Source organism: Phaseolus vulgaris, chromosome 7 (assembly GCF_051622355.1).
Source record: "Phaseolus vulgaris cultivar YP4 chromosome 7, ASM5162235v1, whole genome shotgun sequence".
NCBI lineage: Eukaryota > Viridiplantae > Streptophyta > Magnoliopsida > Fabales > Fabaceae > Phaseolus > Phaseolus vulgaris.
This window is the reverse complement of record NC_143504.1, coordinates 4,639,319-4,657,501: the sequence shown is the minus strand read 5'-3', so window position 1 is coordinate 4,657,501 and position 18,183 is coordinate 4,639,319. Positions and strand designations below refer to the sequence as shown.

The following is an 18,183-nucleotide window of genomic DNA, read 5'->3' as shown; positions in this document are numbered from 1 at the left end:
TGCAAAATGCCATGTTCTATTATCTCATCGAAGTCAAAAAACAGACAAACGTATCAAGATCATTTGCGGAAGCAGAATACCGTGCGATGACTACTTGTTTGGAGATAGTTTGGTTGCGATATTTGTTGCAGGATTTAAATGTGTCATGTAACTTGTCAGCTCAACTTTTTTGTGACAACCAAACCAAGCAGCATTACATATAACAACAAACCCACCCAGTATTTTATGAATGCACAAAACACATTGACATAAGCTGCCACATTGTGCGAGAAAAATTAGAAGTCAGGATAATCAGTCCTTCATATGTACCAACACACGTCATATGTATCAACACACTTCATATGTACCAACACACAACTTGCAGATATTTTTACGCACTGAGACAAGAAACAGTTTTTGACGCTACGACACAAGTTGTGATTTCATATCTTCACTTACCAAAACTTTAGGGGAGTATTAAGGAAATATTAACTATCAAATTATATGCAATTATTGTATACAATTATTGTACGATATTATACGCAATTATATATGCAATTAATTTAATAATGATAAAATCTCATAATTAGTGAATCCCTACCTAATTAGCTTGTAATTTAGAGAGAGAAAGTCTTCATATATACATGGAGTGATTGATGTAAATCTACACAAGAGAATAAAAAATATCTCTTTTTCTTACCATCTTTTTATATATCATTTTCTTATATGTTTATTTCTTATATATTAATATTTGCTTTTTAATTTATTTATTTTCTAATTTACATTTACATTCATATATATATATATATTTGATTTTATAAATTATATTTTTATACATAATAGTAAAAGAAAACTTGTCAATTAAATCAACAAAACTTAAAGCGGGATAGAAGAATTTTTGTATGATAAGTGACTTAAAAAAAAACGATAAGATTATTTTTGAAGTAGAGGTTAACATACTAAATAATAAAATTCAAGTTATTCGCCTTTTAAGATAAATCATCATTATTTTACATAATTGTTTAATACTTATTTTACTTAAAAATTTGTGTCAATTTAACGATACTTCAACAATTTATTTATTTATGTGTATTTTTTATATTTATACATTATTTATATTAATTTTAATATATTTATTGAATATTTATTTCTTATATATTAACATTTATTTAATAATTAATTAATTTATTAATATATTAGTAATACTTCATAAATAATTAATATTTTACACTCCTTTTCCTGCATTGCACGGGTTATAAACGTTTTAAAAAAAACGATAGAGAAATTTATACAGAATGATGGAGCGGAACGGTTGGGAACATGCGCGTAGAATTAAGAAAATAATACCTATAAAGAAGAAGAAAAGAAAGAAAGGAACGCAAGGAAAATGGGTCAGGCCCAATCAATGAAGACGGGCTTAATAGGAGATGAAATATAACGTAATCTTATTCATGTTAATAAAAATCAGACTTTGATACGTTCATTTCTCATGTTAGGTTTATTTTTATGTTGAAATAAAAAAATACGATTACCTGCTATTCAGTATTTTGCAATCAATGAACGTTTTTTTTACTATATATATACATTTTTTTTTTCTTAAGATTAACTAGACATTGAATACAGGGACGGAAATATAAATGGAGTTAAAAGCAGGCGAAATAAGTTGTAAATCGCTGGTGTCTGATACAAGTTCACAAAAAAAATTATTTGAGTAAATTATGTTTTTTCAATTTGTATTTAGGAGCATTGTGAGATTTTGTATGTAAACATTAATCAGAGAGCGGGTTAAAAATCTTAGAATTTTTAGTTTTACGCATAGATATGTTATGAAAATACTATAATTTTTTTTATAATTTTATAATTAATCTTGTGTTTTTTTTTTGTCTTTTTTGAAATATTGAAATATTGAAATATTTCTCAACTAGTTTTTTAAGTAAAATTAAATGCGTGAAATATTTGAAAATTAGTAAGATGTTAATAAGATGTCTAACATTTGCTTCCTAAAAGAATGTCTAATATCAAATTTCAAGTGGTGTTAATAAGATAATACCGTTTTATATTTACATATTTGAAATGATGTTATTAAGAAGTTAGGGCATTTTTTCTGCATGCGAACTACCTTAAGCATTTCAAATAGCGAATTACCTTGTTTTTTGTTGGAGTGTACTAGAATCAGTCCATCTGGAAGCTTCGAACTGTCTTCCATTGCATGCTACACCTCAACACAACATTAGTCCTTACTATCCAAAACCAATAACCTAATTTTATTCTGAAAATGATTCATTGATACCCAAAATGTTGTTCAACACCTTAGATACACTTAGAGAGAAACAAAATTATAGGTTTATAGGATATATGATGTGTTAGGAAGATAGAGATCGAAAGGAAAAAGAAGTATTTATAATAGGTGTATGTGTATCATTGTCCATTTTATTATCAAGAAAATTGCTACAAAACGACTATTACCATTACCTATTGATCCAACGTTCATTTTCGAAGTTCAGTTAAACTGTATATTACACATTACTCGTACAATTCTATGAAAGAAACACTAACATTCCCGCCAAATAATAGCTGGCAACAATCTTTGTCGTCACGAACGATATTGAGCGACGTCGTTTTGATCTTGCATCATGTATCCAGAGAGGGTGTTCTTATTTTTCACCAAGTACCCATCGAGCATGCGAATGGTGTCACCGTGCTTAACACGGTGCCAACGAAACGACATTTTTTCGTCCATCGTTTTTTCATTGTGAATGAAAACATAACGACCGCGAGTGGGAAGACGAAACCTAACCATTTGGTGCGCCTGCTCTATCCGCTGCCTCAACACCGACACGCTTTCCTCAGCCCTAACCTCCACCTCTATCCTCTCTTTCGAGTTCACCGGCACCACCGACAACTTCATCCTCACCGTCCGCGGCGGTCGCGGCGGAGGCTTTAAGTACACATCGATCTCACGTTGATCGAAATCTACGAAATCCTTCAACAACTGTCGGTCCACCAATTCCACGTGCTCTTTATGCCATTGCAACACTACTCTCTCCACTGCCACGGCGTACATCCCTTTCTGTTCTAGAACTTTCTCCTTCAGCTTCATAACGGTGTCGTTGACGTCCATTTCTATTGGAACACGTTCTTTCCTCGCAGGCACTTTCACTTTCAGCACGATTGTCGACCACTCCCTCGGCGAGGTCACCGTCGTAGGTTGCGTCTGCTGTGACGGTGCCAGTGACGCATCCACCGTCTTCTTGCCTCTGTACTGTATTCTCCACCTCAACCTCGGCGGCAACAGCGTTCCGTCGTCATCCATTTATAACGGCTATTGTTGAGAAGTGAGTAAATGGGTGCAAATTAAGAAAATCCCTCCACTCGCTAGGAAGTGAGACGGTTAATTTGTAACTGTACCTAACAAACGTTCCAAATCGGCATCATGATCTTGATGTCATTTCCCATAAATTTCATTTCATTCAAGAAACCATCTTCTTGATAAAAAAAAAAGCCATCATTCTTGTGCTTTGGTTTCTGAAAACTTCTAAACTTCCCTAAACAAAAAAGTTCCTGAGGGACAAGTTATAATTAATTACTCCTTTTTCCTCAAATAATTTCAGTTCCAACATTGAACATGTGTCCCAAAATAGATACTTTTATTTAAATAATAGGACTTAATAATATAGTTATTGAAGTTTTTATCAATACGAAGTTTTTCTATATGAAAAATATTAACACGTGTCAAACATTTTTTTTTAATAAAATTGACCTACATGTATTGAAGTTAAGAGAAAATAAGATTATTTTAGTGGAATTGTGTCTAAATAAATAATATTTGTCTTGGAGAGTTTCATTTTTTACCCGGGATAAAATAACCTAAGACATAAATTATTTTCGGGATGGATAGTAATTGTTGCATTAAATGGATTTGGAAGGAATTGATGTCTTGCTTTTCACTTTAGGTAATCCATAATTTAATGCACTAATATAACTATTATTTTACAACAGATTTTTTTTACTTTACACTCATTGTTGTAAAAAGGCTCATAAGGCTCATAGACGATTAACATTCGAGTTGTATGATGACATATTTGTAATCGTCGTTTAAACATACACGGTAACGACTTAAGTTGTCTTTTTTAATTTTCAAATAAAGGACGATTTTAAGTGAATCTATTATCTATACTTGTATTTATATAATCGTAATTTATATATTTAGGCGACATAAATAAATAAGGTAGAAAACACTTATAGACAATGTTTTATATCTATAATTGTCGTCTATGTAGTAATATAGACGACAATTTTGGAATGAATCATCGTTTATATTACAAATTATTTTTAGTACAATTTATTCAGTTATTTTTTTTCCTTTTTGTTAACATGTAATCTAGTAATCCTCGGCCAAATGCAGAAATATGATAATAAAAGATATAAATATTATAAAATATTCATAAAAAAATAGAATATTTAAAGTAATCAAATTTTTATACACTAAAATTAATCAAATATGTTTTAAAAAATTTATACACTATAAACACATAAATTGAATTTAACACTAAACCACCAAAGAGTTAAGTAATTAAAGATCATCGTCTATCCTAGAGTTTTAGAAGTTAAAAAAATATGTCACCCATTACATTATATAATACTCACATTCATACTTTTGCAGTTATTTATTGAACTACAATTGAATATTAGATATTTATTTCACTATGAAATTAGGAATAACGCAACCATGATAGCTTGACACTCTCTTTTTCAATAACATTACAACTTCATAAATTATTATTTTATTATAATATTTAGTTATATTTATATTTATTTATAATATAATATTTTATTATTTAAATTAATTGTCTAATGATGTTGATAAAAGACCGTGTCAAACCAAATTTTTCCTTTAACCACTATATGAACTACATAATAAGAAAACACAGGTTAGAAAACATTTAAGTAATAAAATAAAGTAAGCAATAAAATAAAAGATCAATTTTTTTTGTTAAGAACTAAAAAAAAATTAATCTTTCATCTCTTTTATTATTCATAGTTATTTTCCCATCTCATTCATCTACTACAAATCTTTTCAATTTATTATATTTTATTAGAAATGAAAATTATAATTTTTTTTAAATTACCGTCGTTAGCTTCTATCAAACCAACACAAATTAAATTAATATGACAAATATTGGCTAAGCCAACTCTATTTATTAAAAAATAATTAAATTTTATAACCTTTTAGTCCACTAAGTCGATGCTACATCCTCATAACTAATTAATGTTTAATATATAATGTTCATCTTAATGCGGGTTTAGTTGATGTTAATAACGTCTTTTATAGGGTGTTGACACAAAGATCATAGCTTTGAGTCATGGAGAGTCATATTTTTTATTGATAATAGGGTGTTGACACAAAGATCATAGCTTTGAGTCATGGAGAGTCATATTTTTTATTGATAAAAGATGGACGATAATCACGAGTTAGTGTTGACTATTTGTTATTTAAGTCAATTTTTGTGATGAAATAATATATTATTTTAAGAATTCATTATGATGAATTATATTAGTCATTACGCTCTCATTTGATAAAGGTCATGATGGAGTTATTGATGGAAGAGGTCCTTCAGTTATGACATTGCATTTTTTGTGTTGACTTTCGAGGTTGTTATTATGACATAGGTATCGAAGTGACATCAATTATCTCAAGGTTGTAATTAGTGAGCCTAATCATAATTAATCCATATAGTGCTTAGGTTGCTACAATATTAGTAGAACCAGTTACACCATGATTATGAGCCATAACTTTAATGGTAAGCATTTGATTCAAGAATTGATATTGAAGCCAAAGTTATGGATTCAATTTCCAACTGGATAATTGTTAAGAAAAAGATAAAGTGAGCTAAGTCAAAATCATGTTTTCACATATGAAATACATGATATCCTAACTAATGTGTATATGTTTATTTATATATGTAACACCATGAGATAAACTTGTCTATTTTTTGGTATGGTACCATGAGTCGCTACTATTTTTGGTAGGTGACTTGTCATCATACATATGTCTAATGTGTTGCATATATCGCATCAAACAATTAAGAATAAACATTTTTTCATTACTTTTATATATATATATATATTATATTAATGATTTACTATAAAGAAAAAAAAAAAGTTGCCCAAAAGAAAATCAACAATAAAAATCATAGAAAAAGCAAAGGCTGATACCCAAATCATATTTGAGAAATTCTGAGTGACGAAGAAACTCATACACTACTTTGAAGTGAAAGATTAAATCGAAAAGAAAAGAAAAACAACAAAAGTCAAAATATCAGAATGCATACTCAATTTATAACAGAAAAGAAAAGATGAAATGAGTATTTTTAATGTGTATGGTGTGAAGGTATTATTACTAAAAAAAACGATCTCAGTGGTTTATTTGGAGGTGAACAAGAATACTTTGAACCTAGTTACATTCACTTAACTCTTAAATATTTTAGTGTTACAAAAATTTTATTCTATATTTGGAGGGAGAATAATTACACATTTTGATGCACTGAAATTAATTATACTTGTATTTATTATGTAATTTTGTTGTTGAATCGTGGACCATGTGAGTATATTAGATTGAGGTAAAGTTATTTACATTACAATTGTAAATTTGAGGCTCTGCACTTCTCAAATTAGCATTTCTCTTAATAGAAGAATTAAAGAGAAGGAATTAAGATGTAAAGAGATGGAATTAAGATTGGGGGTTTGTTATAATGAATCCATCAAAAGTTTCAATGGTGTCACCGTCACTGACTCCGTGCCAATGAAATGTTTGGTCTTCATGCATATCTCGTTGTTTGTGAATGAAAAAATAACCGTTACCTTCCGGAAGACGGAACCCTAGCATCCGCTGCAACTCCTCCAGCTTCGGTTTCAACACGGACACCGTGTCCATAGGAAACACCTCTATCTCGATCTTCTGCTTTGTTAGCATCGGTAATACCTTCACTTTCAGCTTCCCGGGATGCGTTCTGCGGCTACCGGCCACCGGAAGAGGCGGCTTCAAGAACACATCAATCTCAGGATTCTCTACAACCGCATAATCTTGCAGAGCCACGTGATCCTTCAATTCCTGGCGCCTTGAATGCAACTGCAGCGCGATCCTATTCACAGGCACACCTTGCATGTCTTGGTGCGCCGCAATCTTCTCCTTCAGCTTCCCAACGGTGTCCTTTCTGTCCATTTCTATACGGATACGATCTGTGGATTTTGGCATTTTCAGGCTCAACGTCACTGTCGTCGTCATTCGCCGCTGCGTTACCGATGCGTTATCCGGCATCTTGGTGCTCGGAAGTGTTGACGGTTGCCGCTCCAGCAGCGGTTGTGCCGGAGAAGAATGGCAATTCATCGGCGGTGGAGTCGGCGGCGGCGGCGGCGGCGGCGGAGGAGGCGCAAGGTTTGCGGCATCGGCGGTGGTGATAAGTAGATGAATGCGGGATCGGTGAAGGATTGGAGTGGTATAAACGTAGAGATGATCTTGGAGATGTTGGCCATTGAAAACGAAATATTGTTGGGAAATGGGAATATGGTGGATGGTTTGGATCTTCTCTTTGACTTCACGGATTGTTTCGAAGCGATTAACTTCAATGGAGAAGGAGATCCCTCCAGAGACCTCAAAAATAACATCAATTTCAAAGTCCATTGCTGCTGTACTCAGTACTTTCTTGAAACTTCTTTCTAACTTCTTTTCCACCCCTTATGCCTCCAAAGTTGGAAAAGGGATCTCAATTTTTTTTTCGTTTAGTTGTAGATGATTTTTCTATCTTATTCTTTTATTTAATGCTATCAATTAAAATGTGAAATATATATTTATTGAGTATAATTGCTATATTACATTTTAAATAGATCCCAATACATTTTTTATACTTAAAGTATACCATCATGTTTATTTTCATAATTAAAAATAATAAGGTAAATTATTGTCGATAGTTATATTAGTATGTAATAATAAATATTTTATTTTATTGATAAGTATTAATAATAATAGAATAAAACTGCACATTCTATTTACAGTTCTATTTGTATGCTGCATTATTAAAATTTCATAAAAAAATTCATACGATCAGTTAAACTGTAAGTAAATACTTACGATTTTTTCATAATTTCTTTTTGGAATAGAAACTTACTACTTTTTTTTCAATTTCAGTGGCGAGACAAAGAATTAAAAACACAGATTTATCTATAAGTTTATTCTCTATCAAGGGTGATTTTTTTTGTTTATCTTTTTAAAATTTAGTTGAATATTTTTGAACAAATTTTACGCAATTGTTGGTATTGAAAATTTGTTGATTAAAATTATTTACAGTTTCTTTATTTTCAACTTTTGAAATAACACAAATAATCTAAAAGAGGATTTAAGTAACTTTAAATCAGCCTATAATTTTGACAAAACAAGTATAAGAAAATTATAACAATAAAAATATAAATTACTATTTTTCATTAGTCATTTTATAAGCTATTTTAAATAAATAATGTGAAAAATATGATATTTTTTAATAGATAAGTACAGAATAAACTTCTTTATAAGTATATTTTATTAAATAATATATATATTTTTATATAAATTAAATAAAAAAATATACTACTACTATATAGTTTATAAAATTGAATAAATATAAGATTTAATAATATATTAAAAACAGTATAATATCTACATATTTATATAAATAATATGTCCATAAAATTAACAGAGAAGTATAGACATAATTTTAAAAAGTACAGAGCTTCTTGTTTGATTGTGGATGGAGGAATATTAATTAAAATGTAAGAGGTATAAACTTAATTCACCCCATGAATTATGAATATCTGTATAATTCTTCGTACAAGAAACAAACTAAGATTAGCTTCAGCAGTACTTAAGAAGGTCGATTAATGTTTATTGTGGATTTAAGAAAAATACACTTGGAACATATGAAGTGATTTTTTTTCCAGCAATATGATATTATTTATAAAAGTATACTTTCTGGTACAAGCAACGTTAACCAAAAAAAATTAGAAAAGAAAAAGCAGTAGAAGTGATAAATTACCAAATGAACGTTACACAAAGTAAAATCAAAACTGAAAAAATATTGAAGCTCACAAATAAACTTCATCAATACAACCTCAGCTCCTAAAAAATTCACAAAAAAAGTATCTCAAGTAAAACATTTTCGAGACATCTGCATATTTATTGTTTTAAAATTAGAATAAAGTTGTTAGATATTATGAGATATTATAGATATGGTTAAATATTTCTATTTATGTAATGGACTTAGCCCATATGTTTTTTTCCTATATAAACATAACCCTAATATACACAAGGAATTTACTTTATTCTTTCTTTTCCTTTAATATGGTATTATCCATCAAACTTCATGACTTCATGTGTTTATACACCTCAACAAAATGGAAAAATGGGGTAGCTGAGCGCAAGAATAAACATCTTGTTGAAACAATTCGTACTATTTTAATCCATGATGATGTTCCTCAACGTTTTTAGGGGTGATGTTGTTCTTAGGGCATGTTATCTCATTAATCGCATGTCATCTTCAGTTTTAGAGGACAAAATTCCTCATTTTATTTTATTTTCACTCTTTACCTCCCAAAGATTTTGGGTCTGCATGCTTTGTTGTTAATTTTAGTCCTGGTCTTGATAAATTATCTCCCAAGTCAATGTGTCTTTTTAGGGTTCACTGGATCACAAAAAGAATATAAATGTTTCTCACATTCTCTAAACCGTGATGTCACCTTCAGTGAATCTTCTTTTACTTTAAGTCTTGTCCTTCTCCTTTTATGTCTTTATCTAATCATCAAGTTAATATTCCTCTTGTTGTGCTTAGTGCACCTAAAGATTCACCACCGCCACCAACTCTTTAGGTGTATAGTCGTAGTCAAACGTCTCATCGTCCATCAAATGACTCTCTTCTAGTGCCAACACCTCATCCCCCTCTGGCTTTGAGAGTTGAACCTGATCTTCCTATTTTGTTATCCGTAAAGGTATACGTTCTACTTATAATCCCTTTCCACATTATATTGTTTTATGTTACCATAGACTATCTCAACCCTTTTATACCTTCCTTTCGTCTATTTCTTCTGTATCCATTCCAAAATCTGTAAGTGATGCCTTAGCTCATCCTGGTTGGCGTCATGTTATGCCTGATAAAATGAATGCGCTTCAGAATAATGGAACTTGAAACTTGTTCCTTTACCATCTAGGAAATCTGATGTTGGTTGCAGGTGGATTTTTGCTATCAAAGTTGGTCCTAATGGTATTATTGATTGTCTCAAAGCTTGTCTTGTGGCTAAGGGTTATACCCAAATTTTTTATTTAGACTATGGTGATATTTTTTCTCCAGTGACAAAAATGGCTTATGTTCACTTATTCGTAGCCATGGCTACTCCTCAACAATGATCTCTTTATCAACTGGATGTCAAAAATTCCTTTCTTAATGGGGATTTGTAGGGAGAAATTTATATGGAGCAACCTCCTGATTTTGTTGCTCACGGGGAGTCTTCTGGATTGGTATGTCATCTTCACAAATCCTCATATGACCTCAGACAGTCTCTTAGGGCCTGGTTTGAAAAAATTAGCAATGTTGTTCAATAGTTTGGTATGAATCGTAGTGAAGCAGATCAATCAATTTTTTATCTTCACCCGAGTGTTGGGTGTATCTATCTTGTAGTATATGTTGATGACATTGTTCTTACAGGCAGTGATCACCATGACATCTCGCAAGTAAAACAACACCTTTGTCAACACTTTCAGACCAAAGATATTGGCAAACTCATATATTTCTTAGGGATTGAGGTAGCAAAATGGAATACTGGTATTGTTATCTCTCAAAGAAAATATGCATTGGATATTTTGGAGAAAATTGGGTTGATGAAGTTGAAATTTGTTGATACTCCCATGGATCCCAATGTCAAATTTCTACCCAATAAGGGGGAGTCTCTTTCAGACCTCGAGAAGTATAAGAGATTAGTTGAAAAATTGAATTATCTCACTATTACTTGTCCTGATATTTCCTTTGCAATCAGTGTGAAGATCATTGGAATGAAGTCATTCGTATACTGAAGTACATTAAAGGCTCTCCTGGAAAAATGTTTGTTATATTGTCATAATAACCATATTAAAGTCATTTGTTATTCAGATGTTGATTGGGTATAATCTCCATTTGATAGAAGATCAACTTCTGGTTATTGTGTCTCTATTGGTGATAACTTGATCTCTTGGAAGAGCAAGAAACAGAGTGTTGTGGCGAGATCTAGTACATAAGCAGAATATAGAGCTATGGCCTTGACTACTTGTAAGCTTATTTGGATTAAACAGTTACTTAAAGAATTGCAATTTGGAGAGGTCACTCAAATGACACTTATATGTGATAATCAGGTTGCTCTTCATATTAGCTCAAATCCAGTTTTTCATGAAATGACCAAACATATCGGGATTGATTGTCATTTCATTCGAGAAAAGATCATATCAGGAGATATCAAGATTGAGTTGTTAATTTAAATAATAAATTAGCATATATTTTTACTAAACCCTTACGAGGGCCTAGGATTGATTACATTTGTAACAAAATGAGTACATATGATCTATATGCACCAACTTAAGGGGGGAGTGTTAGATATTATTAGATATTATAAGATATTATAGATATTGTTAGATATTTCTATTTATGTAATGGGCTTAACCCATATGTTTCTTTTCCTATATAAACATAATCTTATGTGTCTAATATACACAAAAGATTTATCTTATTCTTTCTTTTCCTTTAATACAGGTAAATAATAAACGAGTTATATAAATAATATTTCCTTGTTTATTTTCATTACATTTAATAAGACCAAAATAATTAAAATAATTGTTTGTATAATTTCTGACTGAACTACAAATAAAAATAAGTTAATATTTATAAATAAAAATTATAGTACTTATATTCTTAATTTTATTTTTTTCTATATTAAGAATAACTATAATATCAAACTTCTTTAAAGATGTTTGGATAATGTTCTTGTATACATTAAGAAGGTTTCATTCTTTTTGGCGTTTGAACTTTTGGGAGTCATCGAACCTATTAAAGGTCTTTCGATGCTCAAGTTAGTAATCGAAATTTAGTGTTAAATGTAAGAAATATTATTAGATATGTATCTCTATCTTGTCTCTAAACGTGTATTTATAAGGTCAAATGAGATCTTTTCACAACAACTTATTGAATTAATCTGTTAATTAAAAGAGAATTTCATAAATATGAGTTACGCTTAATTGATTATCTTAAAACCATACTAAGTTTTCAAGATGTAATTAGTTCCTTGTAAGATCTAGGATGTATACATGTGTCTTATCGAACACGTGTAATACAAATAATACACATGAGTAATACAGATAGTACACATGAATTTGTGCTTAACACTCTAATAGATCAGCATAAACAATATGAATTTGTCTCTCTCAATTCCAAAAACATATTTCTTTGAGTTTGAACAAATGTCAAACTTTCTTAAGGCTATGAAGCCTTTATTGAGGTAAGACAATGTTAACTACATATGGTTAAACTATAAACATCGATCAACACATACCTCCTATCTAGTAATTTTTTTTAAAAATAATCTCTCACATTAGTGTTTTTTTTTTTTTTTACACTTCTACTTTACCATCTCTTTTAATAATAAAATATTAAATTTTCTTAAAAAAATTAATATAAACAAAATTTTAAAATAAAATAATAATATATTTAGCTGTGAAGTAAATGTGAATTATATTATTTCTCAATTTTATGATAAATGTGATTTGTTCTCATTAGAAAAATATTTCTTGAGAACATCTTCTTTATCTACATCAATTTTCATAATTGATATTCATAATAAAATATTATATTACAATAATAAAAGTAAATACAAATAAAATATTATAATCAAATAATAATTTATAAAGTAGAAATTTTACAAGAAAAAAATTAAAACTTCAAAGTATCATGATTATTTTTCTATTACATTCAATTTACAACTTGATAAATTATAATTTTTTTTATTCAGTTTTATTATTGTAATATAATATTGTTGTAAATTGAATGTGAGAAAAGTGAAAGCAGGAAAGTATCATGATTCCTACAAATTATATTCACTTTCTAATTCAGTATATTATTATTTTAATCATATTATTTTTATATTTTAATAGAAGTTATTAATATATTATTATATTGTTAAAAATGCGGTAATAGGAAGTATTTAATTTGTGTCAACCAATCATTTTTTAATGAAAAAATAATTTGACAACAATGCCACCATCTGACAACTAACTTTAATAATATATTTTAATATTTTAAATTAAAAAATAAAAAATAAAATAAATATAATTAAAATATTATTATTTTGCGTTCTGAATGCTTTTTGTTTTGTTTTAGTAACCACCTTTTTTAATAAAGAATATGATATTTCGGACAAAAATATACATGCACAACCGTACTCAGTATACAACTCAATTTCTTTATTTAAAATTTTAATTTTTATAACTTTTTTTTTATCATTAATTAGAAATTAGAGTTGGGGGTAAATATATCATTTGTTCATTTCGGACACACTTAACTTTTAATTTTTTTCTTTTACCACACAGGCGCTATCGTTTACATAAATTTTGATCAGTAAGTGCATTACTCGCCTTTGTTATACTGAATGTTGTAATTTGAATAATGGAGGTGTATGATAGAAAACAAAAAAGAAGAATGCTTTGATTGATGATGAAGGATTATACACATTTGGATGGAAAGGTGAAATTTACAGTGGTTGTATTTAGAAAGTTGTATCTACAGGTATTTAAGCTCCGGTAGTTATAGAAGAACTAAAGAGAAGGAACTAAGAGGGTGAGGAGGGTAAGGATGAGGGGGAGAGAGTGGGGGAGAGAGTGAGGGAGGGTGTGGGTGAGGAGTTTCTTGTAAGGAATCCATCAAAAGTTTGAATGGTGTCACCATCACGAACTCTGTGCCAATCAAAGGACTGCTCTTCATGCATGCCCTGCCGTCCGTAAATGAAAAAATAGCCACCATCTTCAGGAAGAAGGAACCCCTGCATCTGGTGCAACTCATCCAGTTTCTGCCTCAACACCGACACTTTGTCAAAACTAAACACTTCTATCTCGATTCTCTCGTTCGTTCGCATAGGCAACACAGTCACCTTCAGCTTCCGAAACTGCTCTTCGTTGCTACCACTCTCCTCAACAGCAGGTTTCAAGAGCACATCGATCTGAGAATTCTCTGAAACTGCACAATCACGCAGTGCCACATGGTCCAATAATTCCAGACGCAATGAGTGCAACTGCAGCACGATCCTATCCACGGTCACGCCCTGCATGTCTTCCAGCGCAACAATCTTCTCCTTCAGCTCCCGAACCGTGTCCGTTCGCTCCGATTCTATACGGACACGATCTCTCGACTGAGGCACTTTCACGTTCAACGTCACTGTCGCCGGCGGTGGGGGAACAGGATTCGGTATATTTTGAAATAGTGCAGGAGGCAGCGGTGGAAGCCACCACGGATAAGGCGGCGGTAACGGCGCCGACTCTGCCGCAGTCCTTACCCTTGACGGCGTACTTGGCATCGACATCAACAGCGGTGAAGATGAAAACCCTCCAACTTCTAACAGATCGTCTTCATTTGACGCCTGAATCAGCTGCAATGATGGATTCCACTGTAGAATATCCGATCGATTGTATCCCTTATTGAAAAGCGTTGGGAGTTGCAGATCAGACGTTGGCTGCGGTGTCAGGTTAGAGCCTAACGTCGGGCAAGGCACCGGCGGCAAGTATGATTGTTGTAATGGTGCGGGTGACTGTGAAGGTGATGGCGAAGGCACCGGCGGCAAGTTTAGGTCATGCAGCGGTGCCGGTGACGGATCAGCCTCCAGAGCTGGAGATGGAGTCAAGTTTAAGTCAGGTACCTGAGCCCGCGATGGAGGCAAGTCTGAGTAGGGTTCCGGCGATGACGATCCCGGGTCAAAATCAGAGTCGTTCGGCGAGAAAACAGGAATTGGAGCATCGTCGAGAATTTGGACGATAATGCGCGAGCCGTTTTGGATGAAGCATTCATGAAGCTTTAGATCGTCGTAGAGAAGTTGTTGATTGTGGAGGATGATTTGTTGGCGAATGGGAATTTGTCGAAGGTCTTGCACTTTTTCCTTGATATCACGTATTGTTTGGGAGGAATGAAGTTGAATGGAGAACGATTCCCCTCCCTGGATATCAACATTCACATCCATCAGCACCATCACTTTAGGGTCTGTGAGAATCTGAGAATGAGAGGGAGCCACCATGCATACTTCCTTATATCGTTTCTGGAAACTTCTTTCCAACCATATATTATAAGGAGGGGGCTGATACCTTTACAGTGGAAAAAATCTGTCTAACATGGAGTGATAGGTTTCCACCATTTCCATTTGGGTAATCATACTTTAACACTCACAATTTCTTTTTTCCATTTTAATTAACAACCAAATATATTATTATTCTATTTTAATTTTTTTATATTAATTTTTATTAACAAAATAATAATATTTTATTTATATTAATTTTTATTAACCAAATAATAATGATCATCTTTTCTACAGTGGTTACAAGTTCCTGTAGTCAATGACGCGTGTTCAACTCCCCTACAGCAACCAGATTAAGTTTCTCTTATCTTACTTTTTAGTTGAGAAGTTCTAGATACAAGTCTTTGGATGGTTTTTGAATTTTGTCAGTAATTTTTATTTATTAACAAAAATTTATGCATTACTTACAAATTTTGACTGTTGGTAAAATTAGTTTTTTTAATAACTAGTTTAATATGCTAAAATTTCGTTTATTATGCAATGACTAATTTTAATATTTTTTTACTATAAATATTAAAAAGGTCTAAAATTTGTACTAAATACAAAGACAAAGAAAAATTGATATAAAGAAAAAAAAATATTTAACCCTTCTTGTCTTGTATTGATAAACTTGTGAATCATATTGCTCTTGTTCTCTCATCACTTTTATATACCTTTAGATTAATGTTTATTTGAAAATGTATTCCATCTTATAATTCAATAAATATTAACATTTTAATTATTTATAAAAATTTATAATTTTATTAATTTTGAAAAAATATTTAACTTTTTTACATTTTGTATATATTTTTATTAAAGGATTTTTTTTAATTGCTTTGGTGATGTAATAGAAGAACTTGAGTTGTCATTCTTATTAGGATTTTCGATTCTATTTTAAATTTGTATATGACTTAAAATATTTCTAATACTTTGCTATTTATTTATTTTTCTGATAAAAAATATCTTATCAAATATAATAAGGGTGATCACATAAAAAACGCCATTGCTTTCTAACAGCTTTATTTTTTAATTTAAAACTCTAATATATATTATTATATTATTAAAGTAGATTGTGAAGTGAATTTAATTTTTTGAAAAAGTGTCAACGAAACATTTATCATATATAATAATGTTTATGCATCTAAGCCTTTTAAAAAAAAGCTGTTAAAAGAATATATAAATATATCTAATAAAAGAAAAGAATCATGACATATGTTTTTCAAATTTATTGTTTATAGTTGTGTTAGGATAAGTAAGTAACTAATGTTCCCGCCTATTTATTGTTCAACAAAAACACCACGCCTAAGTAACAAACAGAAAATTTGTTATTCAATACCAACTGATACTCATGCTTGAACGCGTGGCTTCTTCACTAGGAAATAATAATACTCAGGGATTGGATTCATCAGAAACATATTCAGGGGTGATTTCAATTACGTCCCCATCTTCAATCCCATACCAGTTAAACGAATGCGTTTCGGTCATCACATGGCCATCCTTGTTAGTGAAAAAATAACTATTGTTTTCGGGAAGAACATGCTTGTGAAACTTCTCCAACTCGTACCTCAAATCTTCCACTCTATTAAACGAATTCACCTCGATCGCTATCTTCTGAGTTCCGTCCTTCGGAACCACCATAACCTTCACCATCTTTGCCCCCACACCACCATCAGCGGTCACAGCCGGAAAAGTAAACTTCGGTGGCGGTTCTGATTCTGCTGATTTTCTATGCACGTAAATAACAGAAAGATTCAGCATCCCGCAATCTCGCAACGACAATTGGTCACGCAATTCCTCACCTGATTTTATCCGCACCGACACCTCGTTTAGGTTTACGTTTCTAGGTTTCTTCATTCTGTAAATCCTCTCCTTCAGCTGCAGAACGGTGTCGTCCAGATCCATCTCTAAGAAGAAAGGCTTCGCTCTGCATGCAACTATTTTCACCGTTAACCTGATTATAGCCGGTGGCGTTGGCAGAAGCGGTGGCGGAGCCGGTTTAAACTCAGGCTTCCACTGCGGCAACGCATTCGCTGAATCGTCTTCGAAACACAAAGGCGGTAATGTCGTCTCCGATAGCGCGGCGGATATCCTCAACAGCTCCTCTTCTAACTGGCCTCTATTTGATGCCTGCTTTTCCGCATTCCATTGCAGCATATCTCCGTAGTCGTTTTCATTTGGCGGCGGTGGAAACTGCAACGGCAACGGCAACGTCACGGCGGGGTTGGCGAAATATTCCGGGTCAACGAGAAGTTTCAGACGAGACTGCTGAGAGATATGAGTATGGAAGATGACGTCGTCGTTTTGAAGAATTTGACCGTTGAAAATGAGCGTTTGGGAAGAAGCGGGAATGGCCTTATACTTCTGCACTTTTTGTTTGATTTCAAGAAACGAGTCAAATAAACTCACTTCAATGCAGAACGTTCTCTCATTCTCCAACACAAAAGTTATATCCATCTCACCCTTTTTTGTTTGAATTAGGCACGTTCTTTCCTATTTATAAACGGTTGAAATCAAATCAAATCGAATAAATTTAACTGTTTCAAAACTGAAACAAATAACAAACATTATCTTGAAATTTTGATTTTCAAAATATATTCAATTAATTTCAAATTGATTTTATACGTACTGTTATTAAATTTGCTATTTTTTTTAATAATATAAACTTTGAACCTATACTGTCATTGATTATATAGCTATTTTTTTTCGACATTATAAATGAATAAAATTTTATTTTTATCAGATATTTGATAATTTAATTAAATATTTCTAAAGAAACAAGATTGAAATTAAAAATTGACCCAATCTGAACTTACGAGTAAATACTCTTATTCAAATTAATCTTAATAG

At 31.6% G+C, this 18,183-nt stretch overlaps 3 protein-coding genes across 3 annotated transcripts; all 3 read right to left on the bottom strand.

The window, feature by feature from the left end:
* Window positions 1-6,709: 6,709 nt before the first annotated feature.
* LOC137828861 (uncharacterized) lies at window positions 6,710-7,746 on the bottom strand. Its single transcript, XM_068635599.2, has one exon. It carries the CDS (start codon window positions 7,658-7,660, stop codon window positions 6,710-6,712), a length of 951 nt encoding a protein of 316 aa, XP_068491700.2. The 5' UTR covers window positions 7,661-7,746.
* A 6,033-nt stretch (window positions 7,747-13,779) lies between these two features.
* LOC137827988 (uncharacterized) lies at window positions 13,780-15,248 on the bottom strand. Its single transcript, XM_068634374.2, has one exon. The coding sequence runs from the start codon at window positions 15,244-15,246 to the stop codon at window positions 13,849-13,851; it is 1,398 nt and encodes a 465-aa protein (XP_068490475.2). The 5' UTR covers window positions 15,247-15,248; the 3' UTR covers window positions 13,780-13,848.
* Window positions 15,249-16,725: 1,477 nt separating this feature from the next.
* LOC137827987 (uncharacterized) lies at window positions 16,726-17,790 on the bottom strand. The gene has a single exon (XM_068634373.2). The coding sequence runs from the start codon at window positions 17,788-17,790 to the stop codon at window positions 16,726-16,728; it is 1,065 nt and encodes a 354-aa protein (XP_068490474.2).
* Window positions 17,791-18,183: the final 393 nt, after the last annotated feature.